The 26,482-nt window shown below is 49.6% G+C and overlaps 1 protein-coding gene across 6 annotated transcripts; it reads right to left on the bottom strand.

The window, feature by feature from the left end:
* Window positions 1-991: 991 nt before the first annotated feature.
* FAM118A (family with sequence similarity 118 member A) lies at window positions 992-25,534 on the bottom strand. Of its 6 annotated transcripts, XM_036866932.1 has the most exons (10): window positions 25,276-25,534; window positions 17,068-17,207; window positions 15,201-15,327; window positions 14,158-14,413; window positions 10,729-10,950; window positions 8,822-8,950; window positions 7,307-7,592; window positions 5,555-5,587; window positions 3,606-3,689; window positions 992-2,202 (listed from the first exon to the last, which is right to left on the bottom strand). In XM_036866932.1, the coding sequence occupies exons 3-10, from the start codon at window positions 15,245-15,247 to the stop codon at window positions 2,183-2,185; spliced, it is 1,077 nt and encodes a 358-aa protein (XP_036722827.1). In that variant the 5' UTR covers window positions 15,248-15,327; window positions 17,068-17,207; window positions 25,276-25,534; the 3' UTR covers window positions 992-2,182. The 6 variants fall into 6 exon arrangements, with proteins under 6 accessions (XP_036722827.1, XP_036722826.1, XP_036722831.1 ...); XM_036866931.1 differs by lacking the exon at window positions 17,068-17,207; XM_036866936.1 differs by lacking the exon at window positions 17,068-17,207 and having other exon boundaries at window positions 10,729-10,917.
* Window positions 25,535-26,482: the final 948 nt, after the last annotated feature.

Raw genomic sequence — 26,482 nt, 5'->3', positions numbered from 1 at the left:
CCATATTCCTGAAAACCCCAGCGCCATGCAAAAGTACACAATGAAAACCACCGGGTGATGGGAAACATGGGGTCCAAAAAAAAAAAAAAGACAGGAACTTAATAAATAGCTGGTTTTATACACACTAAATAGTTAAGAGATTCACAAATACTATAGCATATATGGCACTTCATCTCAAAAACACTCAGACGTTGGCTTGTGAAATGGGCAACCCATCGGGTGAAGCTTGCTGCTGAGGTCGAGTGGGGGAAGGAGGCTTGTGTGAGGGAGCTGGCCGGGGGCTGAGGGCTGGGCGGTGTACCCCCCGCAGCTCCACGCAGCCGGCTGCAGTCTCCCGCTTTCACCTAGAGCAGGTCCAGCAAACTTCTTTAAGGGCCAGAGAGTAATACATATTTCAGGCTTCGATGAGGGAGCAAGGAGACTATTGTGTAGGTGTCTGTATAACTATTATTTAAAATATAACCATTTAAAAATGTAAAAGCTATTCTAAGCTTGAGGCAGCAAACAAATCCATACTTAGTCACTCTCTGACCCAGTGTTTCTGAGAGACAAAATTATAAATAAGTGAACAAGTTATGCTCAGATTGTTTCTTTCTTTCTAAATCTGCATTTAAAATAAGAATCACAGCAGAACTGACTAGATATATTCACTCATTACAACAAGAAGGCCTCCGATTCTTCAGCATGGCACTCAGAGCTCGTCTTGAACTGGCTCTACTTTTCCAGTTTTATGTCCTGTTTCACATCATTTTCCATGCTTGTAATATTGCTACACCCTATGTATGACCAACTTTCAAATTCACATATCTTGCCCGGATTGCACTTTATAAATGTGTCTCTTTTTAAAAAGCCAACTTAGTTTGCTTTTCAAAAAGTTTAATAAACACATTCAAGTAATCAGTTTCACAACTGAGTGGCAACTCAAGGTAAAAATTCTCATTAAGTACATGATACCACACCTTGTCATAACTAAAGAAAAGTTGAGCAAACGGAATTGAAGATAAAATTTTATTTCTGACCAGAATAACATAAAAGATTTGTTTTCCATGCTTCAAAAAGAAAAAAACAAAAAAGGTCTTAAGCAACTCTCTGGCTTTTCTCTCATTCCCTACACATCCCAACTTCATGCTTCACTTTCCCTAAACCCGTGGGGAGCTACAAGACAGGCAGCCTTGACACAGAAGCCAAGCAGGGACAGCGCCAGGGCCACAGAGCAACTCCCTGGGCACGAGCACGCAGTCCAGCATGCCAGCTGCCCTGCGCGAACCCTGACAACGTCTAAAGTGTTAACAGGCCCTTGACAAGTTTTGCCTACTTCACTCTGTGCAAATCCTTTAATATGGGCTGTGGGGAGAGGATTTTAAGAGACAAGAACAGAAAGGTTGGACCTTAACCCATAGAATAAAGGCTTGGAAAGCTTGGAATTGAACTAAAAGTTTAGAACTTGGTCTTGTGCTCCACTTGTAATTTCTCAGTTATCCATCGCATGACACACTTGCATGACCTGTGCTTTTGAAAAGGCCCTCTGGCTCCTGAAGACTTCACTTCTTAGTAACAGTTAGACCTGCCATTCTTTAGAGACCAAGTACTAACTGAAATTACACAACTCCAGAGAAGCCTACAGGTCAAGTCATTCTTAAAACATACCGCTCTCACTGGCGGACTCAGTGCCTCCAGTTTCCATTCCTTCTTTACTATTTAACAATGTAACAAACACACTTCTAATTTTTTTTTCTACACTAATGGATGTTTCCACAAAAATTATAAGATTTAAGTGTCTAGTGTCTTATTTTCTCTTTGGCAACTACTGTTGCTTGGACAGTCTTTACTTTCCCCCTTTTATTAGAGAAAAAAACCACCTGACAGGGCATATCAAATGGGAGTCGGGAATACCAGGTACGTCCCTGCCCATTGATTTGGTCCCTGAGGTAGTTGTGTATCTGTCCTCACAAAGGATACCTGCCGTGTGTATGCGTCACCTCCCAAGCAGTTCAACACAACGCGGAACTCCCTCACCCAGCCTCTGAGGGCCACACACCCACATGGCTCTTTTGGGGTATTTGACGGTTCAGGATCAAGAGGTCCTGTGTGGAGTTCTCTAACATTTCCTCATCGTTTGGGATGGCACTGTGGTTACAGAAGGCTGGTTTTCAAGTTGCAGGTTTTATTGGTTTTAAAGATTTCAAGACCCTCCAGCATCATCTGTTTAAACAAAAAGAAAGGAATACCAAAACATTAAAGTTGATCTTAAAAAAGTATCTGCAATGGGATTTTTATTTCAAAAATTGATTATGGTTTTTCTTATGTGCTAAAGACTTTGAAAATACCTCCATAATGGAAATAGTGGCCACTGTCTAAAAATGGCTTTCTGAGTTATAAATACCACCGCGGGACAAAGTAAATGATAACATTAGATTTGCAAAGCTCCATGGAAATCTCGACCCATGAATGTGCGTGCTTTTCCCCTTCTCAGTGGACTGGAAGAGGGGGCGGCTGTCAACAGTGAGGGGCAATTTCAGCACACAGGGCGGGAGCCTGCTGACTTGCAGAGAAGAGTGAAGGCTCAGGGTGTGTGCACAACGGGACTGCCTGCAGGTGGGAGCCTGCCGTGCCGCTCTGAGCCCTCCCGCCTGCAGCTATGGCCAGCAGCACTGAGAAGGTGAACCTTGGTCTCACCCACATGCACAGCAGGACAAAGCTTTCTGTAAGGAAGACCAGAGGGCGCTCTCTACACAGACAGACCTGCTTGGAGAGGAGGCTGCCGGTGTGGGTGCTGGCATCCAGGGGATCCCCTGGAGCCCACAGACTGGCTTGCCCACTGCTCTGGAGCAAAGTCCACCCGGCAGTCCGCTCTGCTGCCCTATACACACACCACCAATTCAGAGGGCGGCCTGGGACAGGAAAGCTGTGCATATGCAGCAGCGGCGGCGGCAAATCCACACAGCCGACTGCGGAACAGTCACCCGGGCCCGCCTTCTAAAATGCCGGCAGGCAGCTGAGGAGCCCCAGACATGGGGGAAACATTCACTTTGTGAAAACTCACTGCGCTGCTTACAATTTGTGTACTTGGCGAGTTTTTCTTCAATAACATGCTAACTTAAAGAAACAGAAATTGTTAAAGTAGGAACCTCTGGGCAGTTGGAATGATCTATGTATCATTCCTTCGACCAAGAGGCTGGGGCATTAAAGCAAACCACTATGACTGAAAACACCTCCAAATAAGGCCAATCTGCAAAATAGAAAAGACATTACAGGGCTTCCCTGGTGGCGCAGTGGTTAAGAATCCACCTGCCGATGCAGGGGACACGGGTTCGAGCCCTGGTCCGGGAAGATACCACATGCCGCGGAGCAGCTAAGCCCGTGCGCCACAACTACTGAGCCTGCACTCTCGAGCCCGCGAGCCACAACTACTGAGCCCACGTGCCGCAACTACTGAAGCCCGTGCACCTAGAGCCCGTGCTCTGCAACAAGAGAAGCCAACACAATGAGAAGCCCGCGCTCGCTGCAACTAGAGAAAGCCTATGCGCAGCAACGAAGACCCAACGCAGCCAAACATAAATAAATAAATAAAATTTTTTAAAAAAAGAAAAGAAAAGACATTATACCAGTATCTGATTGTCTGAGTTTCTTTGAAACTTCAATTTCATTTTCTTCTAACTTCCTCTTTGCACAGTCCTGGCATGCATTACCTGAAAGATGAAAACTTTTATTAAAAAACTTATCTAAGAATGGCTATCATCAAAAAGAACATAAACAACAAATGTTGGCAAGGATGTGGAGAAAAGGGAACCCTTGTACACTGTTGGTGGGAATGTAAACTGGTGCAGCCACTGTGGAAACAGTATGGAGGTTTCTCAAAAAACTAAAAATAGAATTACCATATGATCCAGCAATCCCACTCCTGCGTATATATCGGAAAAAAACAAAAACTCTAATTGGAAAAGATACATGCACCCCAGTGTTCATAGCAGTATGATTTCAATTGCCAAGATATGGAAGTAAGTGCAAGTGTCCATCAACCGATGAATGGATAAGGAAGACGTGGAATACATCTTGGAATACAATGGAATACTACTCAGCCATAAAAAAGAACAAAATTTTGCCATTTGCAGCAACATGGATGGACTTGAAGGGCATTATGCTAAGTGAAGTAAGTCAGACAAAGACTGCATGGTATCACTTACATGCGGAATCTAAAAAATATAACAAACTAGTAATGTAAGAAAAAAGCAGACTCACAGATTTGGAGAACAAACCAGTGGTTACCAGTGGGGAGAGGGAAGGGGGGAGGGGCAACATAAGAGTAGAAGACTAAGAGGTAAAAACTATGAGGTGTAAGATAAGCTACAAGGGTATATTGTACAACACAGGGAAAATAGCCAGTATTTTATAATAACTATAAATGGAGTATAACCTTTAAAAATTGTGAATCACTATATCGTACACCTGTAACATATAACATTGTGCAGCAACTATACTTCAATTTAAAAAATTGTTTTAATTTAAAAAACACTTATCTGATTTTACTGAAGCACTGACCAACTAATCCCTACCATATGCTACAGATGTCTATCAAGTTAATGCTTTTTTCAAGAGAAATGGATGACTCTGGGAGTCAGAGAACGCAGCTAAAATAAATGTGTCCTTTCCCACGGAGATAAGGGAGAAACGGAAAGCTGAGCACGCCTGTTTCACGATTCCTTAACTGAAGCCCGTGCAGCACTACCAAGTTTCTATCTGTGGCTCTGCTGAGAGGGGCAGGGAAACCGGGGCTGCAAGGTCCCCGGCTCCACTGACCAGAGCCCCTTCTAACCCAACTGACTGACCAGCATGGGGAAACCTGGCACTAAGTTCACCCCAGGGTGGACGCTGGGAGCCTCTGAGCGCAGTCATACCTGGTAACTCATAAATGGGCAGAGTCGAGCCCTGCAAGATGAGTATGGACGTTTCAACCACGTAGTAGATAGAAAATTTTACACCAATGCTTAGAACCTTTGCAATTAAAATCTCTGAAGGGGATGGGTCAAATTATACACTACCATGTGTAAAACAGAGAGCTAGCGGGAACCCTGCGGTACAGCACAGGGAGCTCAGCTCCGTGCTCTGTGATGACCTAGGTCGGGGGGCGGGGGCGAGGGAGGTCCAAGAGGGAGGGGGTATGTGTATACATGGAGCTGATTCACTTCATTATACAGCAGAAACTAACACAACACTGTAAAGCAATTATATCTGATAATAAAAAAAAATTAACTACATCTTAGACCCAATGGTATGATACAAATAGACTCTTGTTCTAATTCCCCCGGACTCTTGGTTCCAGGACAGGAAATTATTCCTGGCACCAGTGGATGGCCCACGTTTGACAGAGCTGCTTCCCAGTTCAAGGGACCGTCAGGCAGGTGTTGCCATCTATCATCTCTGGCGGGGATGTCTTGACACAACACGGGCTAAGTATTCAATGTGAGAAACACATCTATGATTTTAGAAGTAAGAGCAGGAAAACACTGGAACATGTAGGCAAAAAACAGGCTGGCAAAACCAAGATCTGCTTTACCGAACAACGTGGTGCTGTCCACTCGATCGGCATCTGGGGAAGAAAGGAGAACAGTCAGCAGAACCGACTCCCCAGCGCTTCCTCGTCAGGCCGGCGGTGGAGACGGAGGCGAGGCCGGCTGTGACGCAGCGGGGGAGGCCCGGGCCAGCCTGAAGCCTGCTCTGCGCGCCGGGGCAGCGGCGCCGGCTCCCGCCCCTCCTCTCCACCCCCAGGGCCGACGTGAGGACTGAACCCCGACGTGTGAAGCCCCCGACAGCCCGGGCGCGGGGAGCTGCCACCACGACTGCCGTTGCTGCTGACCCAACACCCTCTTCCAACAGGAGAAGCACCTCAAGAACTCGCGTACAGATGTCCCTGAGGACGCGGTCACACATTACAAGTCCAAACAGCCTTCAGCCCCCAGCAGCCTGTCAAATGCACTCAGTGGCCAGGGTCTGGAAAAGGGGGCCTGGGTGGGGACCGGAGGGCCCCGCCATCGGCGGCACGCGCAGGAGCCCCGGCTGAGGTCCTGCGGGCCGGCACGCAGGCCCGTGCAGGGACACCCTGAAGGCATGTTCCACTGCTGTCGGTCCAGGACCCCAGCCCCAGCTTCAAAATACCTGGGCACTAACTCTCTGAGCCTGTCTCATCAGTTCTAAAATCATCTACTTAGTAGCAGTGGATACTGTGACGAAAAGTGAAATAAGGTCAAGAATGTAAAATTCATAGCAGTGTGTAACACAGCGCAAGGGTCGGCTCCCTGCTCTTTCCCTTAGTAAAAAAACTTGACTGCCACCCTAATGACACTTTTATTAATGTAAATGCAACTTAAGTCAGTCCATCTTGCTAATTATTAGCAATTCGGAAAAGGACTAGTGGGAAGAAGCTAGACTGCTGGATTATCTGTGCATTTGGTTCCCGTGATCTTCGCATTATCTCTAGTCTTCAAGTTCATGGCCGGTCACATGCAGGCAGCTTTGTGGTTAACCCAATTCCACTGTGTGGGTGACCACGTCTGAGTTTCCTATTACCGTGACATGACAGCCAATACAGACCTCTTGAAGTTTGCCGTCATCCATGTTTTATGACACCAAACTCAAAGCCATGAACTGCCCTTATGGCAAGATGACCAGTTTAAGAAGCGCTCACTTAAAATATATATTAACTACTCAAAAAAAAAAAAAAAAAAAAAAAAAGAAGTGCTCACTTCTCTTGGTCATTCCTGGCAGATGATCAATTCCCCAAAGAAGGGCCAAGGACAATTACTTAAAAGGTGTGTTGCACTCAGCAGAACAGGGAAAAGATGTTATTTAAAAAAGAAATAAAAGTCTGCACGAAATCATTTTGTGCTGCTGTGTTTTAACTTTTAAAAGGTAGTGACAGGATAAAGGTATGAGGTATCTGCATTTTTCAGGTTGTCAGTATCCCAGCTGATGAAGCTGGCTGCGCAGTTTTCTTTCTCGGTTAAGGTAATCTGAAGCATGGCATGTCATCTGTAACGAATAGATGCGTACAACTATATGCACAGCTTTAACTATAACGTTCTATTTATACGCTATTACTATCATACCAATAACCCTAGTCTTCTATTTTTAAAGTACCCAGAGACATTAAAAAAAATAACTAGAAGCCTGGTGAATCTAATGGTATGTAAAATTACCTTTCAATTTTATTTTATGGTATGTAATTTATATCTACAAAAAAGGGAAAAAAAAAAAAAAGGAAGAATCCTATCAGATTTGTATATTGAAAAGTGAAAAAAAAATCCCATACCTGGACTTCGCTGTTTGCAGATCTGAGTGGCAAGGTCTTGCACGTACCCCGGAAAATAGTCAAAACAGTCCCCGTAGGACACGACTTTGATCCCATGCAGAAGCATGTCTGCCTGATGCTTAAAGAAATGGTCTTCGTTCTCCTTGAGCACAACCATGTAGTGCTCCAAATCCACCTTGTTCGGCACCGAATAAAGGAAGAGGGCCTGGAATATCTGATCACGAAGGGTCTCTCCGCAGCCCACAAACAGAAAAGATTTGGTGCAGTACAAGTTCTGAAGAACTTCCTGTGAAAGAACCAACGAGGAGATCGACATGCTCATCTGAAAGTGAGTGGGATCTTATGATGTAAAGCTAGATATTTGCGATTTTAAATCGTTGCTCCCTAACCAGCCTTTCCCAAGAGCCACAGAGGAGCAAAGTTAGAAAAGCAGAAAGGAAGGGGGCCCCTTCCTCTCCAAGCCAGGGTAAACAGCCCAGGCCCCAAATCCACGTCCCCAAATCCGTGCAGATGCGCTACTGCCCACCCCTCCCCACCCACCATCTCGTCAGTGTAGTCACTCAATTCAAATCTTCTAGAATTATGTACAACTTTAAATGATTAAAACATAAAATAAGGGCATGAAATTTTCTTTCAGCTCCAAGCTGTGCACATGTAACGCCCTGGAATTAACCTCTGTCTCAGTGAATCACAGATGGGAACTCCACGGAGAGGGGCCTGGCCTCGGAAAAACAGGGTTTTGGGGAGTGCGGGCAGGAGAGCTGAGGAGGGGACCAGTGACAATGACCCAAGGGAGTGGGCGTAGAGGGAAACGAAGATTGTTAGTGGGGTCACTCAGGCACGCAGCAGAGAATCACCAGTTCAGACACCCAAACACCTCAGAGAGAGGTTCAGTATTGGCAAGGAACTTCTTCCCACGCAGTACTGGTGCCACTGAGGGGCGTCACCCCTGTGCCCAGGGCGTAGGGGCGAGGGAGGGAGGGCCTGATGCTGAGCTCAACAGCGAGTCAGTGAAGGCCCGTGGCTTCTTAAGTGCCATAATAAATGAGTTTATAAAAAGCTAGCAGGCAGTTTCTCCACACTTCATTTTGTCCAGGATATCAAAAAAGCCTCACAGAGAATGAAATTTTAAAACTAGGTTTTGAAAGCTAAAAGAGATTGCTAAATAGAGAAAGGGAAGAAGATGCCTGAATGAACACAGAAAAAAGATGAGTAGAGAGGAGTGGCCAGAGAAGAGCGCTGCAGACCGTGCGGGGGCCTGTGAGTCACGCTGAAGAAACGTAACTGTGACCCTGAGCAAAAGGATCACGGAACGTTCGCTGAGCATCTGTGCCAGGTGCCAGACCCTGTGCCAGACCCTGTGCCGGGCCCTGGAGACAGCGCTGAGAGCAGCGGTGTGACCCGAGGGGCAGGAGGCCTAGAGGCCAGGAACCTGCTCAGACCGCCACCACTGCTGGCTAGCGGCCGCCAAGCAGCCCCAGGGGTACAACCAGGGCCTAGTCAGGATGGGCATACCATGACTTCTGGGTCTTGAGTAACGTCTTTGTATCCCGATGGGTCCAACACCATCCCGCAGGGGTCTGTGTATAAGCCGTGAATGTGAAGAACTCCGTACTTCATGTGTCCTCTAGCCCACTGAAGGACCTAGCAAAGAGCAAGCCAGACAGGGGAAGAACGCTGGTATGTAAAACAGGTGTAAGAGGAAATATCCACAGTGACTCATGGCCTCTCAGACCTACCTGGGACACAGTAAGAGAGATGCTTCAATTTATAATTATACCTTTAAACCTAAGAGAAACTCAGGTGTTAAATGCTACTTATTCCTGTCCTGCCATGTTGAAAAGAACTTCTTCAGAGACCGAGACTGTTAGGTAGAAAATACCTTTAACATCTCAGCTTATAGCACACTGTCAAGACTGATGACTTTAGGGAGATGATGAAGGCTTTCACTTCTAAGTCACATGTTTTATTTTAATTACTGCTAGGTATACATTGTTTGTACACCCAGAAGAATACACATATACAGAAAAAATAATTTATCAAATAGCTCTAAATTGGCTTCATTTCAAGATACAGAAGATGCACATCACGTATATTCCTTTTATCTCCACGCCAGGGGCTTTCACGTCAGCGGGCCGGACTGACAACCCCAGACAAATGGACTAACCCCCGCCCCCAGCCCCCCACGAGCAGGCGGAGGAGCCAGCACTTCTGTTCCCTGCCACGTGCAGTTTATCTCCAGGGGCCCTCGGTACAGCAGGGAGCAGCCCCGCAGACGGGGCCACGCTGCTCCGACATGGGAGCAGGTGTCCTGCCACGTGTCACGGGGAGGGGGGGTGCCGCTCGCGGCGTCGGCCGGGGCCCCGTCACAATTCCTCAGCCAAGCGCCGGGAGACAGGCCGCCTAAGGGCAGCTCCCACACTTCCCCGGGTCCCGAGTAAGACAGCATCGCAACGGGCCTCGGTGTCCCTGCGTGTGGAGCGGGGCTGGGACCCCCTGCCCGCCAGCAGTGAAGCAGGAACAGGCAGCAGCCGTAGCCGGCAGCGATCGTACAAATCCACAGGCACACACGGCGCACAGGAAATACAACCGATGCAATCAAACTGTGGTCAACCTTAGCAATGAAAGACATAAAAGCGTAAAATGTACACCTATCCGATGGGAGAAATGTGTTTTGTTAGGTTTTTTAGTAACGCCTCGTGCTGGCAAGACATGGGAGACGGAGTCCCCCTCACACAGCTGCAGGAGTGTAAACTGGAAATCTTCCTGGAGAACACGTGGGTGATTTACATCGTTTGTCTTTAAAATGGTCATACCCTTTGACCCTAACAGTTCTCCACGAACTTATCAAAAGTGTAGGAATTTTCACTGTAGCGTTATTTATAGTTGTGAAAATATGCTCACAATGATAACTATAATCCAGTCTCACAATGAAATTACATTTAAAACCATGCTTTTAAAGACAGCTTGATGACAGGAAAATGCTCACAGTATAATATTAAGGGAAAAAAAATCAGCCCAAAAACTTGACGTGTATTGCAATCCCAGTTGTTAATAAATAAATAAGTGAATTAACCAAAATTCACAGCAGTAGGACTATAGGTGATCTTGCTTTCCTGAACTATAGCCTCTATCACCCACATCTCCTACGATGACAGAGCCCTTGCGGGTGTGCAGGACAGAAGCAAACCGGAAGCCAGAGCAGGTAGACGAGGGGTCCTGAGGGGCTGGCGGCAGCGCCCTGTCCCAGGCCCTCCGTGCCTCGTTCCAGCGGGGAGAGGAGCCTCCGCGAGCAGACAGCACCTTTCCTATGACGGGCCCTCTGCTGGGAGGTGACAGCTCGGGCCACACCACAGCAGCAGTGCAAACATGCCTGCGCCTCTGCCTCTAGCCCGCCTCCCGCCCCGGCGCCCGGCCCGCACCTTGGTCTTGTCCTTCAGATCCAAAGACTCCATGGGCTTGTTGTGCTGCTGCCCGAAGATCTCCAGCAGGTTGTCGTAGTTGGTGGTCAGCACCATGGTGCCCCTCTCCATCAGGCTGAGGATGGACTGCAGCACCAGCGGGCTCTGGATGTGCTGCTCCAGGTTGTCGAAAACCTCCAGCAGGCAGTCCTGGAAGAAGTTGGGCTTGGTGTCGCCCGTGCGCTACGGAGAGGTGGACCCGGAGTTACAAAACCGCCATCTCTCAGTCACCACCGAGCACCTAGGCAGGAGACAGTACTCTAGGCGCCAGGGATGCAGTGGTTTTTTAAAAAAGAGAGAAAACGGCTGACGTTGTAGAGTTTACTGAAACCCTGGGGGAGGGAGGCAGGTAACGTGCCAACACGTCAGCAGTGATCAACGCTGCGGGGAAGCCCAGCAGAGAAGGGGGCTCGCTGCCGCGCGGCAGAGGGTAAACAGGCCAGCGGGCCCCGGGACGGCCTCAGCAGAGCGCGGAGGGAGGGAGGCAGCTCTGGAGAGGGGGGTCCAAGCGGGACAGGAGCCAGCGCGAGGCACCGAGGTGAGAGCACAGGTGGGGCTGAGGGCGGGCGAGGGGCCCTGGTCTCCGGAGAGGAGTGAGGGCACGTGTCACAGGTGAGGCCAGACAGCTGCCCTGGAACCAGATCACGTGGGGCCCTGAAGACTACAGTGAAGACCGGGGCTCCCTCCCCCTCCGCGAGAGCCACAGAGGCACTGGTCTCCTCCTCCTTGCTGCTCTAGGGAACTGGATGAAAGACAGCGTGTCATGCTGCTGAGAGGCCCAGCAGGGTCAGGAGTGGGACTGGGCCCCTGGATGTAGCACCAAAGGTCACTGGTGGCCTTGACCAGAGCGGCTTCGGGGGAGCCCGGCCGCGCTGGGTTCCGAGGGGAGGCGGGCAGCGGGCAAGAGCGAACACGACAGCCCCGGAAGAGCTGTGCTGTGGCGGGATCAGAGAAACGGGGTGTGGCGCCAGGAGGCTGCTTCATGCGCTCCCAGCACGCGCGCCCCTCCGCCAGCCTCGCCCCGGGGCCAGCAGCACGGGCGGGAGAACCTGACCCGTGCATTCCCACGAAACGCCTCTGCCGGCCCCTGCCCCCCCCCGCGCCCCCGTCACCACCGCCATCAGCGTCGGGAGCGTCCACCAGAGACCCCCACGTCCTCCCAGGTGGTCGCTCATCCCAGGGCTCGGCGCTCCCTCTTCCGACCCTCCTATCCCTGCCCGCTCGGGAGACCCCCGCTGTTCCCGCTGTTCCCGGGGCTGGCCGTCAGTGAGCCCTCATCTTCGCGCGCTTCTGTGAGCCTTCGCCTCATTCTGCCCTGAAGACCGGCTCCCCACGTCCCTGGCACCCGCACACTGCGGACCAGGGAGGATGCGAGGGTGGCACCCGCTCGCTGCCGAGTCTCTGCAGCTGCGCGTCTGTCGCAGCTCACGCTGGGTTCACACCCACGCGGCTGCTCCTTCCTATGTCACAGCCTCTAAACGCCTCCATCACCCTCCTCCAGCGACCTTGTCCCATCTCCGCCATCCACACCCCTAACCTTATCATGACCCGCAGCGGGACCCTTTCCAGAACCCCTGGCCCGCCTCTCCCTCCACCTGCCCAACTCTTAGCACCCCGGCTCCCAGGGGACTTCACCCCACCAGGACCCATGGCACTGACCCACTGTCTCTCCCTCCCCCGCCAGCCTAACTTCCCCCATTACGCAGCCTAGATTCCATAATGTAATACTACAGTTACTCCTGAAATTCGCTTTCACCTTCCCCGCCCTTCCCTGGCTTTGCTGGAATCCTTGGGCAAAACCCCAACCCTGAGAAAACCAACTCTCCACTTACTCTGTACCTGTTCCCAACCCGCTGAACACAAGGAAAACAACCATTCTGACTGCCTCACTTGAACTCTTTTTTTTTATGGAAGTTCTCAAAAATACACAAAAGTAAAGAGGAGAATAAGATAAAGCTCCAAATATTCATCTCCTTGATTAAACAAGCATCAACCTAGCTGGCCTCTATTCGAACGAACGGCCTCATCCGAGGGGTCCTTCTCTGGTCCATCGACTCTGCCCCTTCCTCCCCTGACAGGGCTCAGCAACTTCCTTTAGAAAGGGCCCGAGAGCAAACTATTTTAGGCTTTGCGGGTCACACAGTCTCTGCTGCCAGTACTCAACTCTGCTCTGAAGCATGAAAGCAGCAGCCCTAGACATTGTGTAAAGGAACGCAGAACTTTATTTACAAAACAAGCAGCAGCCAAATCCTGCCCTATGACGCTAGTTCCCCTTATTAATACGACACCCATACCTGGCATCGTCACCCAGCTAAAACGACTTCCCAGACTCTGGTAAAGCCACGCATGGCCACATGTACAACTCCGGCCAACGCCATGAAAACAAAGTGACTTGCATGTCAGCCCCCGTAAGGGAGGACGCACGGCCCCTCTGTCCCCTTCCCACTAGCTGGCAGGCACGCATCACTCACGGCAGGAGTCGGGGCAGCTAACCTTGAGCACGAGGTGCGGGCTGCACGGTGAAGACGGCGGAGCCATAAACGGGGGCCCGGGCTCCCCACACCGTCAAGCCCCTGCGCTCCCCTGGGGCTGCCCACCCAGATGTTTATGTGAGAAATGTAAACACAATCACAGTCAAGCCACGTACTTTTGGGTTTCTTTCTGCAGCAGCCGAAGCTCTGCGTACTAGTTTTCAGGCTTTCTTCTCGGTTAACTAACCCTCAACATCTCCCCACCCCAACTCTCAGATGACGGTTATACTTCTTCAACAAACCTAAGGGGAAGAAAGCGGCCTTGGGCCTCGGCCACAGCGTCTAGCTCCCTGCGTGCGTCCTGTGCGATGGCGACCTGGCTGTGACCTGTGTGAGCTCAGCCCTTTCTGCACCCGCCCCAATGGCTCCAGGGCATCACTCAGTGAGTGTCCCCTGTATCACCAACCGCTCTTCCTCTGCTAGGTCCTTCCCACCTGCAGACAAAGAAGCTCCATCTTCTCCCATCTTACAATGTTTGGGAAGCCCTGGTCGTGTGAAGGGATGCGGCTGGCCTGCTTGGACCAAACGAAGACCTGGCTGCTCCGTCCCTTCGCTAAAAGAGGGTGAGATCACCAGGCTGGTCCCCAGAGCAGCACGGCGACCTCCCTGAGACAAGCCCCCTATCCAGGTTCTGTTTAACATGGACTGTTTTAGGAGCCCACACTGTGCTCGGCACCCCGTCTGTTTAAAGGGACAATATTCTGATGAACTGAAAGATTTCTGGCTTGTCAGCCCAACGCGGTGAGAAACAGACACGATGCAGGCTTGGAGAAATCTAAACGCTAGACTCATTCACCAACCTGGCCCAGAGCCAAGGTGTCCCCAGTGAGACCTGACGCACTTGTGTGAAAAGACTTACAGGGGACATCTTCCGGATCAGGTCATGGGCGACAACCAGCAGGTCCCCGTCCTTGGTCACCTTCCTGCGGAACTCGGCCACATCCCCGGGGTGCAGCACCTCGAGCTGCTCCGCGGCCTCGATGATGGCCTCGATGCAGCTCCTCCACGAGCACAGGGCGGGGATCCCTGGGGCCACGGCGGCACTGACTCCCGTCCCGATTACCAGGAGCAGTTCCTGAGGCTGTTTCCGGATGAGGCTTTTTAAAAACTTTCTACTAAAAACAAGGGAGGGAAAGAATGAAAGCCAACATGGAAGTACTGCAACCACAAAGAAAACAGTGTAGTGTGGGAACATCCGTGAGGTGTCCGGTCAAACACAGCCCGTGCTGGACACAAACACACACGCATCGTCCCCCCAGTTATACTAACCGCAAGACGGAGCCTGTGTACTTTTCTTTTTGTGTATTAATCTCACATGTTCTATCCTCATTCCTAAGGGACTTGGGACAGTACTGTCTTATTCATCTCGAGTCCCCCATAGTGTTGAGCACACGTTTAAGTGATATGTATTTGTGAACAAGAAATCTCAGCAATTTAAATTCCTTTAAAACTGCAAAGAGCTTGTAAATACAAACTATGATAATAAAATGATCCCTGATTACAGGGACAGAAAAGAAAATTCCTGGCAAAATGCTGGTCCTCTGCAACCCACTCCCCGGCAAGCACCTCCTTCTCCTGCGTCACTTTACAGAAATGTAACCCGCCCACTCCCAGTCAGAGGTTTCTTTCCTGTGAAACGTGGCCCCCCCAGCCTTAGACGCGACCCTCTGGTCACCTGCTGCTCGGTATGGAGGCCAGGCGACAGTCGCCTCCTTGGGCAGGAAGAGAGCTGCCTCTGCGAACGTTCCTTACTTTGGAGCAAAGGGTAGTTACCTGGCCCCGGAGATGCCCTCCCCAGCCGGTGTTCTCACTTCACTCACCCTCCCAGCTACCAAATAACATATAAGGAGACTTGTGATGGAAGCTATACACCTGTTTGAGGGTGCAGTTGACTTCATTTACCTTGATTTTTGTTCACTTCTGTTTGTTGTCTTTTCCACGGAATCCATCTGTGAATCCTAAAGAGATTCAGAAGCAATCGGTCAGAAGCGACTTCTACTTCCCAGATGAAAGTTCTTTTATTAGTACCCTGGAAGAGAGATGAGGTGGAATTAAAATCAAAGGTCCTGGAGCTTTCTTTAAATTAGAATAACTGAAAAGCATCGTATACAAAAACGTACATCCAAAATGATTCCTAAGCCCCCATTCCTAATTCTGTGACTTGACAGGCCAGGCAAAGTCTCAGACCCAGATTCTGCGAAGCTCGACACTGGAGGGAAGATGAAGGGAAACTAGTGTGAGGGAGCGCAGGTGGTGCAGTGGCTCAGCGCTGGGTGTGTTCACTGCCCCTCATGACTCTGCTCCAGAACCGCTTCCAGGTGACACGAACACAAACGACTTATCACGGAAGGAAGACAACGCAATGGCACGATAAAGTAAGCCACACACGGGTTTCCAGGACTATCCGAGCTCTCGAGGGTACCGAGCGGTGCACCAAGACGGACCACGACATGCCCAGCAAGTCTTCCGAGGAGACGCCAGGCCTCCCCTCGGCCGTACTGAAATCCAGTCCAAAGGAATAATCGAAGTAAAAGGTCAATTCTTAGCTTACATAAAACACGGCTCTCGAATCAGCTAGGTCTCTATTGCCAAACTATCTCCATGTTCTATCATTTTTCCAGAATCATATTTCCCCCCCCAATTCTCTACCTAACATTTACTGCAAAGAAGGAAATATACAGAAAAATAAAGATTAAAAAGCCCATAATCCTACTATCTACAAGCAATGACTGTTAGCATTTGTAGAGTTCCCTCTAGACTTTTTCCTTTAAAATTTTTACATCATTTGAGACCTTAGGTCATATCCTACTTTTTTCATGCATTTTAATAAAAACATTTCTCTTATGTTATTCAAAACTATTCCTAAATATAAATGTAATAGCAACATACATGAAAGTCTATCTTACTGATATGCTATCATTTACTTTACCTACCTCCCCAATGTAGGGCATTACTGTAACACTCTGACAACCATCTCTGTGCACAAAGTTTTCATCTATTTTGAAATTATTTATTTAGGAGAGATTTCTGACAAGCAGAATTGCTCAGTTAAAGAATATGAACTCTGTAAAATATCTCAGCACATTACCGCCAAACTGCTTTCCAGAAAAGTGATCAGCAGAATACGTAAGTGCCTGCTTTGCATAGCCTAACCAGCACTAATTGAAAACCACCTTTTCACATGTATAATCTCTTTTTTTTCCCCCCTAAATTAGAATTAGGTCATCAAAAATAATTTTCCAGGGGAAGGAAACAAGGCTTAATCAGTCTATGAGCATCTTTAGATTTTAAAGCTAAACAGGATCGTAAGAATATCCCCTGGAAATGTATACAGAACTCTGTGTAGGTGCCTGTGCACATTTCCCACCCCACCCCCCACCCCGCCCCAGCTCATGGGAAAGGGTTCAGAGCGCCCTTCAAACTCCCAAAGGTGTCTGTGACCTTTCCCCAAATGTTAAGAGACCAGTCTGTAGGTGAGGAAAGTGCTGCTCCCTGATGCCTGTCACCTGCCCAAGGCTGGTGCTCAGCCCTAACTCCTTCCCGCTGTGGAGTTACTATCTGAGTCATCAAAGGTCAGACTGTTTCATTTTTGTTTTTTTCTACTAGATATTTTCTAAGGAAAGGAATAAATATTGAGGTTTTCCACTATATTATATAATCCCCAGTATAAGCAACCTTGGGCCCCAGCCTGGAGATTTCAATGACTGACCTAACTATTCACCGATCCTCAGTTTTAACAGCTATGAAATAGGAAATCTTGCTAACTGACCGAGTTTTGAAAGCTTGGGAACCTCTCACAGGAAAGATGCTCCGGATTCAACCTCTGGAGTCACAGAGCTCAGGAGGCCGCAGACGTCCTTTCTCAACCTCCCACTGCAGGACGGAACTCAGGGTTCTTCCTGTTCAATCCTATATGAAAGGTTAATACGAGATGCTTACGGCTGACTAATCCAATTGCCCCCCAATCCTGCTCCCCCAAATAATCTACATCACTTGAAAATAGTTACTCCTTCCCACCTGGAAAGGAGTCTTTTACCTCATCCTGCTCTACAAAACATTTTAGAATATTTTTTAAACAGTCACTGGTCAACCAATGACTTAAGAAATCACATGCCCCAAACTGTCACCGTTGTGAAGAACTTTTAAAAATCTCTCTCTAGTTCTTTCAATTATTGTTCAGCTGCTTTCGATGCTCCATGTATGTATGAAGATAGACACAAATGGAAAACCTCAACATTGAATTTACACATCTGCAAAAAAGTATGAACAAATTAAACTTTTCTGGGCTGGACTTAACTCCAAAATTAAGTGATTTCAAAGTTTTCCAGAAGAACAAGTTATCACTACAAGTACTGAGCACTTATATAACAGGTGACAGCCTGCACTCCTGGGTGGTTGTTTGCTGGCTTAAGCGCTCAAAACTCATTCTCCTCCTGAGCGTGATGAAGGCCTGGAGCCGGCTGCGCAGCACTTCCAACAGAACCGCACATGCTCCAAACTCAACAGGCAGGTGAGCCTCTAGACTTTAATACCGATGGGTGTCTTTAAGGATCAAAGTAGCCAACACAGAAAGTACCCAATTACATTAAATCTCAACACAATAACTATGTAATGATGAACTGCATAGCTGCCCATATTTAGACATTTACAGTTCATTGTAACACTGCATGTTGAAAGACATTACCTCATTTCCTGTTCTTTCAGCAGCATAATTATCCGAGCCAAATCTCACAATGACTTAGAAAGTACCCCAAATCTCTCCTTGTTTTTAAACCAAGGGCCAAGCAGATCTCCCTCCAAAGCACTCAGTGCCTGATCCTAGAAGTTTCTGTAGGTGGGCAAGCCTCTGGGGTTCTGCTCCCATCCCCAACACCATTCCTCCAAGCCAGTCAGGTTCCAGACAACAGGAACAAAAGCCTTCAGAGACCTTTTAGACACTGCATCTTTTGGTTTCCTTGGTGATGGTGTCGTCACCACAGTTTGCAGGCCCAAAGCCAAGTCATCATGGCAACCCATTTTCTTTTTCAAGGACCTATCAGCATTTTCTGAAAGCAAAATCAGGCCCCAACACAGATTTGTATAAGCAGTTCCTGTCCTTTTTATTTAAAGCCATGAATAAAAGTCTAAATAGGATATTTTCTGCTTAAAATCTGAGATCATGAGTATTTTATGAACTTCAGAGTAGCCAGAGACTGCCTTATCCTTTGAATCCCTAGCGTCCAGCACTAAATAAATGTTCACCAAACTGAGTCTAATGCAAAACAGAATAAACTACAAACACCAAACTTGTTATTTACAGCTAGCAAAACAAAGTCCCGCTCCCCAGCTCCCTAACTCGCCCGCGCCGGACTGTCAGTGACCTCCCCGCCCCCGCTCCATCGCGCCTCCTGGTCCCCTGGCCCTTGTGTAGTCAGTCCTGCTCGCACTGACTCGGGGTTGGTCATATGACTTCTTTGGCCAATGGGATGTCGGCAAACAAGCAAGCAAGCATTTGATAAGCACGCTGACACTGGAGCCTGCCCTCTTGGAACTCAGCCTCCTAAAGCCCAGTCTAGCCTCCTGGACGGCCACCGATGGAGAGCACACCAGCTGACAACCCAGCACCATCCACTCGACAAGCATGCAAGGCTACGAGGGACCGCTCAACGCCAGGCAAGCAGCCAAATAACCACAACTGCGTGAGCGACCCCAGCTAGGCCAGCCGGAGTCCTGCTGAACCAGGCCCAGGTGCTGATCTACAGAACTGGCCGTTCTTTGAAGCACTCATTACCGTTCTACACAGCCAGAAAGAGCAGAGGGATGGGAAAAAAGACAAAAGTATCAAGACCAAAAAAAAAAAAAAAGCACAGATCAATGAGTGAAAGGGTCCATAAAGTTTTGAGGGGGAGGGAGAAAATATTCGTCAATAATAGTATTTTAGGGACTTCCCTGGTGGTCCAGTGGGTAAGACTCCATGCTCCCAACGCAGGGGGCCCAGGTTCGATCCCTGGTTGGGGAACTAGATCCCACGTGCATGCCGCAACTAAGAGTTCGCATGCCACAACGAAGATCCCCCATGCCAAAACTAAGACCCAGTGCAGCCAAATAAATAAATAAATATTTTTTAAAAAAGAATAGTATTTTATTACAAGTAGCATAATAAAAAACTTAAAACGAATCACTTTCTATTATAAATTACACCTTCACTTAAGTACAAACCCTGAATTAGAAGTTTCCAGTCTGTGGGACCCTGAAAAATATTCTTAAGAAAACTTCTTAACTTCTTCCTATAAATAATCACATGGGTTTTGAGTGGTATAAAAGAGCATGGAGATGACAACTCCCAAGTTGTACAGCCCCAGATTACAATGAAGGAAGAGGGGCCTACAGTAGACATACGCTCAAAATATATTCCTTACACAGGGACATCGCAAATGTTCATGAAAATTTCCAAATGCTCGCTTTGAACTCACTTGAACCCAATCCATAGTGATGGAATAAGATCCCCCAGAATTTGTGGAAAAAGTCAGGTCACTGTGACTACAAATGACTTGATTAATGTAAAGGCCTGGCAACACAGCTAGCTCTGGTATTACCACTCTGCTACTGTTACAGAAGTAACCCACACTAAGAAATGATTTATAAATCTGCTACTCACAGGAGACAGGAGACCTGAAATATTAATACTAGTATTAAATGTAATCCCTGTAGCCAGTGTGGTTCCTAAGGACTGGAATGTCCTTAAATGAGGCCAAACCAATTGCCCTGCGACTACACCCAGGCAGGCGTGGAGGCCTCCGGCCATAAAGCAAGCTCTTCCCGGCTCCATCAGCACATGCAGAGGAGTGCCTGGGGCCATAGCTCACTGACACTGACACACCTGGTCCTTAACATCATCCTCCTTGCCCTTCACACTAACTTGATTCCCTCAAACTGCCTTTTTCATGGCAATCTGGTTCCCCATGTTGACTTGGGAGGGGGGGCCACAGAAGCAGAAATCATTGGGCAACAAGAGGAAGTTTTCAAGTACATTTGACAGACTTCTAACCACTAATGAATCATCTGGGATCTGGTTGGTAGAGGTATTTCTGGCGAGTTTGGTTAGCATAAGTAGGTTCACCTGAGCTGAAAACAAGGTGCAAATGGACAAAAATTAAGCTTCCAGAACTGCAAAGGAGAGGCTTGCCCTGAAACCACAACACCTGGGGCTCTGGTGGAGAAAACACAGGATCTGGAGACAGGAGACACCACCATATCCCCAGCCCCGAGATCGCTCTGAACCTCAGTTTCCGAATCTGTCAAATGGGAATGCCACCATCCACATCACTGATTGTTGTGAAGATTTTGAGTGCGTCCAATGTCTGAAAGGCACTTAACCTTAAGATGTTTGTCTATTACTATAAACCACCTCAGCAGCTAGCTGCTCTCCCTCAGCAACAGGAAGCTTTCGGTTCAACACTGCTTCTCCACAATGACATATTCATTTAAACTGGATTCTGGTAAAACTTAACCCAGTCATTACTAGTAAGAGATCTGCAGGATGAATTGTTTTCTTCAAGTTACAGGAAATACAAAACCTTAATTTGAAAACATGCTACTTAATGAATCACTTTTTATTCAGTCAAAATAAACTGCAGGGGGAAAAAATCCTTATTTTGTAATGATCAAAATGTGTTCCTGGGCTTCCCTGGTGGCGCAGTGGTTGAGAATCTGCCTGCTAATGCAGGGGACACGGGTTCGAGCCCTGGTCTGGGAAGATCCCACATGCCGCGGACAAACTGGGCCCGTGAGCCACAACTACTGAGCCTGCGCGTCTGGAGCCTGTGCTCCGCAGCAGGAGAGGCCGCGATAGTGAGAGGCCCGCGCACCGCGATGAAGAGTGGCCCCCGCTTGCCGCAACTAGAGAAAGCCCTCGCACAGAAACGAAGACCCAACACAGCCAAAAATAAATAAATAAATTAATTTAAAAAAAAAAAAAAATGTGTTCCTTTGCTTCTTGAAACCAGTGCCTCCAAACAGAGTTGCTTGGGCACATAAGCTCAAACCAAGAAAACAACAAAACCCGCCACTAGTAAAAAATTTAAAGGCCACAATTTAGTTCAAAAAGCAACATTAATTACTGACGCTTTCTACGCCCCTATTAGATTCAAGGGCAAACACTAAGCACTTTACATGCATTCTCATGTAAAGCTCTCAACAACCCTGTGACGTGGCTCTTATTATTACCTCTCACCTGGCCAACGCTGACATTAAACCCTTTTAAGAGGCCAACCACCATGCTAAATGGAGTCTTGCACGTTTTCTCCAATCATCAGTGCAGCTCAGGAGGGCAAGCAAATATACCTGACATTTTACTAGGAACACTGCCAACATGTGAAGTGGTCACTGGTTAATAGTTTGTCCATCAGATATGACATGCTGCACAACTCAAATAGACACGTTACTTAACAATAAGCCAATAATGGCTTATTAAAATGCACCAATGCAGAGGCCAAATGCTGAAGCACCAGCATTTATCCATCCCAAGAGGAATAAGAGATGTTCTAGAAAGTAAACCTCCAGTGAAATCTAAAATTATAGAATTTTAGAGCTGGAGGGATCTTAAAGGTTCTGCGATGTCAAATACCCTAAATAACAGGTGTGAAAATTGAGACTGAGAGGCAGTGACTTGGTCAAGGTCCCCTAGGGAGTCCAGGGACAAGCTATAAACTCATTCCTGGCTTATGTCCCATAATCTTGCCACTATCCTGGGCACCAGCTGGTCCACTGTGACCCCAAAACTTCATGTAAGGTACTCATTTGTACCTCTTTTTACGACCTATCTTTACAAATACCAAGCCACACAGTTTGGCTGATCTGCAGGTTCACCTGCTTCCTTGCTCCATTCATTTTCCAGAAATGCTAAGAGAAACAGCCAGCATTAGGAAGATACTAGAGGCAGCAAGAAGCAGCCTCGGGCAAAACAACTAGCTCACAAGAGCTTTCTGTTTGCTCCCGGCTGGCAGCTTATCACACAGCTGTCCGTGTTAACTTTAGCAGGGAACAGATAAGGAGGGCTCAGCTGGGAAACAAAGCCACCACTGGAGAGGACTTCATTCTCCTGGGAAAGAGACCTTGAGGCTCTTTGAGGGAGGAAGTAGGATCCAGCAGAAAGAGTCCAGGCTTAGAAGTTAAACAACCGAGTATCAGCTGTACTACTTAATATGGGGTTGAGTTACTCCGTCTCTCTGAGCTGTATTTCCTTCATCTGTAAAAAAGGAATAATATCGTACATCTCAGGGTTGCTGCAAACACTAAAAGGGGTAACACTTAAAACAGCAGAGCCCACGACAGTGCGATCCCCACTACACCATATGCACGCGATGGGTATCCTTCCTGGATTTAATCAATTGAAATTAAATAAAATTTAAAATTCAGTTCCTCGGTCACACTGGTCACGTTTTAAATGCTTGACAGCCACACGTGTCGAGTGAACTGGACAGCACAGATCGAGAACACTTTCATCACCACAGAAAGTTCTACTGTACAGCGTCACTGTACCGGGCGAGTCTCCCTGCCCCTCACCCAAGTCCAGACCTCAGCAAACAAAAGTCCTGTGGATTTATTCTCAATCGATCTCTAATCCCTACCCTCTGCCATGCCTTGCAGTCCTCACAACTTGTCTGGACTGACAGCCAGCCTGCTTCCGGTTTCAGCCCCTCTGGTCCCACACTGTCTCCAAAGTGACGTTTCTGACACAACACATCTGAACTCGTCTCTCCTTCAAGGGCTTTCCAGTTCCTTCAGGACGCCCAAGCCCAGCCTCCAAACACTCCATGATCTGGTTCTACTTCTGAGACCCAGCCTCTCCTCTCCCTGCCCACTGTGCCACATGTGCACCTCCGGGGTGGATGCTGGGCTCACTCTGACACACAGTCACCCTGATGAAGCCCTAGGTGACCTATGGGCAAAAGACCAAAACCTCCCCTAAAAGGACTAACAAGTTCCCAGCGTCAGTCCCCAGGCAGAAGACGGTGGGCTGAGACAAGAAAGAGCTGGAAAGGTCTTTTGGGTCTAGACTTTAAGAAGCTTAGCCATGCTTGAGGAAGCCGAGGTCCCCCCTGGCACCACCCTGGTCCAGGTCACCTCCACCTCTCATGTGGTCTTGCTTCCTCCAAACAATTCTCCCACACCAGACCCAGCAATTGTTCAAAAACACAAAACCCCTCTTCACTCCCCTCCTCCAACCCCTCGATGGTCCCCCGCTCCCTTCAAACACCAAATCCTCCACCGGGCTTCAGGAGCTCCTCTTGCTTTGGTCCTGACTACCCTGGCCCAGCCCGTTCTTGCCACTCCACGCCTGAAACCCCGCCCTCTGCCAAGCTTCCCAGTTTCCCCCATTCTGGTCTCCTCTATCCGGAACACCTCCCTCACTCCTCTCCACTGACCAACGCCCACCTTTCTTCAGCTGGGAGCTGGACCATCACTCACTCCGGGGGATGGGAGAAGCAGTAATTCAAGAAAGGGCCAAGGGCATGGTGGGCCTCAGGGAACAAAGCTGGATTCTTCCCACTTGGGATTCCCTCTAATAGCCCCTGAGGACCTTGCTCATTAAGGAGGTATTACATCTCCAGCCACCCCCCGCCCCAGGATGAATCTATGCTCCAGCCCACCTCTTGGTTTCCAAAATCTCATGTGCTTTGTGGCATGCCTCTCCTTTTCACATACTGTCCCTTTGCCTGGAGTGACCCTGGCAAACTTCTTGATTTCAACCTTCAAGAATCAGCTCACCTATTACCTGTCACTTTTCCTCCCCTCCAAGAAGCCCTCCATAACACCCCTTCCTGAGAATCTGACCCTCACCCCAGCTAAGTTCAAGGCCATATAAAAACTACCTATGTGCTTAATTACCCCCCTCCATCGTGGCCCTGAGAGCAGGGGCTGTGTCATCTCTGGCTCCAGTGCCAATTCCTGGAAACTTAGTCTTTTGGGTCTAGACTTTAAGAAGCTTAGCCGTGCTTGAAGAAGCCACGGTCCTCACTGCCACCACCCTGGGTCGAGGTCACCTCCACCTCTCATGTGGTCTTTCTTCCTCCAAACAATTCTCTCCCACCACAGCCATTTAAAGAAAAAAAAAAAAAATTAGCTCCATGAATGACAAAATCAGGAGACAAGCTCAAAGCGTCCTGGTCCGCCCCAAGCCCCTCACCTACTTAGCTGGGCCACCGTGCACCACATCGGATCTGTTTTCTAGGCGCTTCTGTGGAGCCATGAGTCTCACCGCAGAGCATGAAAATTAAACCCTGTCCTGCTCTGGCCTCAATGCAACAGTAAACACGACGCCACGGCCCGCGCTGAGATCACACCCCCTACCTGGTTACAAAGAGTCATCAGGTGACTCCTATGCCTCTACTTCTTTTATATTATCAAGAATTCACAAACCCCCAGGAGCACTTTCACGGACGCCCCATTGGTCCACGGACCTCAGGTTTGAGAAACCCAGCCTCGAGACCAGCGAGGAGAGGGAGCCAAACGGCAACAGAACCTCAGGGCAGGTGGTAGAGGGCAGGGCAGACGCCGAGGGTGGGGACGATGGCCCAGGGAGCCGGGGGAGATGGCGCGGAAGGCCTCGCGGCCCAGCGGGGTTCTGAGGGGACCCGGGGATGGGAAAGTCAGGGACGGTCTCGGGGGTCCTGAGGGAATCTTGGGGGGTTTCTGGAACCGAGGATCCTAAGGGGTCCCGGGGCCCTGAAACGGCGGGAGGGCCTCAGGGGGTCTCGGGGTCTAGGGGAAATCCTGGGTTTGGGGGCTCGAGAGTCCTGAAGGTGTAGGGGCCAGAGGTGGCCGGGGACTCCGAAAGGGTCTCGGGGGCTGGGACTCCCGAGGGCGGGTGAGACGGGGGTCTTGGGAACCGAGCTCTGTCGGGGTCCTTGAGGCGGCCGTGGATCCCGAGAGAGGCCGGGGGTCTTGAGGGGCTCTCCATCCGGCACCGCCGGGCCTCCCCAACCAGCCAGCTCACCCGCGGCGCCGCCGAGACGCTGGTCGGAGCTCGCGCTCCCGCCGCCTCCTCCCGCTCAGCGGTCCAAGTCTCCGGGGGCTCCGGGAGGCCGCGCGCCCCTCGCGCTGGGCGGGGCCGGGCGGAAGTCGGTCTGCGGGGGGAAGACGGCGCGCGCACCCGGAGCCGGAGCCGGAGCCGGAGCCGGAGCAGACGACGCGCAACCCCCAGCCGCGACTCCCACGGAGGCCGGCCGCGGCGTTACGGCGAAGCCTTGCCTCGTGCGCCCGCCCTCGCCGCGCGGAGGTTCCGCCCCAAAACCAACGGCTCCCGAGCCGCTGGCCCCGCCCTCCCCCGAGGCCCCGCCCCATCTCCGGCGCAGGCGCGGTCGAGTGCGCGGAGAGCTCTCGCTGGGCCGAGACTTCGTCCGCGCTCCGCCTGCAGCTGCTCACAGCGCGTTCTCAGCTTCATCAGCAAAATGGGCGCACTTTGCAGGGACATAGAGACCATTAAGTGCAATCGGAGGCGCCTCTCTGCAGCCAGGCTCTGCATCACACTCATGCACTGCTTCTATTCTCCAACCCGAGTTGGGTCCAGACCCGGGCCAATGTCGGGTCTCCACACACGCCCTGCTTGCCAAAGACCCTGCGGACCTAAAATCGCCAGTCCTCTCCCCCAGCCCCGCGTTCTTTTCTTTCAGAGTTCTTACCACTCTGAAATTACGTATACTTGTTATTTTTCTCTCCCCAGCTCCCCGGGAGAGCCGGGACCTTGTCCGCCGTGTCCATCCCTGGGTACCCAGAAGCTAAAACGGGGCTGGGCACACGATCGGTGCCCAAATGTGAATGAGTGAGTGTCCACCCGTGCTCTCCCCTCATCAAGAAATTCTCTCACCCGGAAGCTGAGAATGGGACCAGCTTGGGTTCGGATCCCGTGAGTCCCTGTGACCACACGCCCGTCCGTGTCCCAGGTTCCGCGTCTGTAAAACGTGTGATGCTAGTGCGCGCCTCCTGGGGTGGTTGAGAGAACCAAATGAGATCGCGCATAGATGGGCTCGGCACAGAGGTACGCAGCTGGTCTAGTGTCCCCTAGTGATCTTATTATTCTGGTGGCCCCCTCCTCCCATTGTCTGCCTCTGGAAGCCCTTCCCTTCCCTGAAGAAAACCTAACCGGATCAAAAGCCTCTTCCTCTTGCCAGCCTTCCCGTCCTTCCTGAGTCCGCCCTCCCTGC

This window comes from Balaenoptera musculus, chromosome 10 (genome assembly GCF_009873245.2).
Source record: "Balaenoptera musculus isolate JJ_BM4_2016_0621 chromosome 10, mBalMus1.pri.v3, whole genome shotgun sequence".
Lineage (NCBI taxonomy): Eukaryota > Metazoa > Chordata > Mammalia > Artiodactyla > Balaenopteridae > Balaenoptera > Balaenoptera musculus.
Note: the sequence above shows the minus strand (reverse complement) of the source record. Positions and strands in the feature narration are given on the sequence as shown.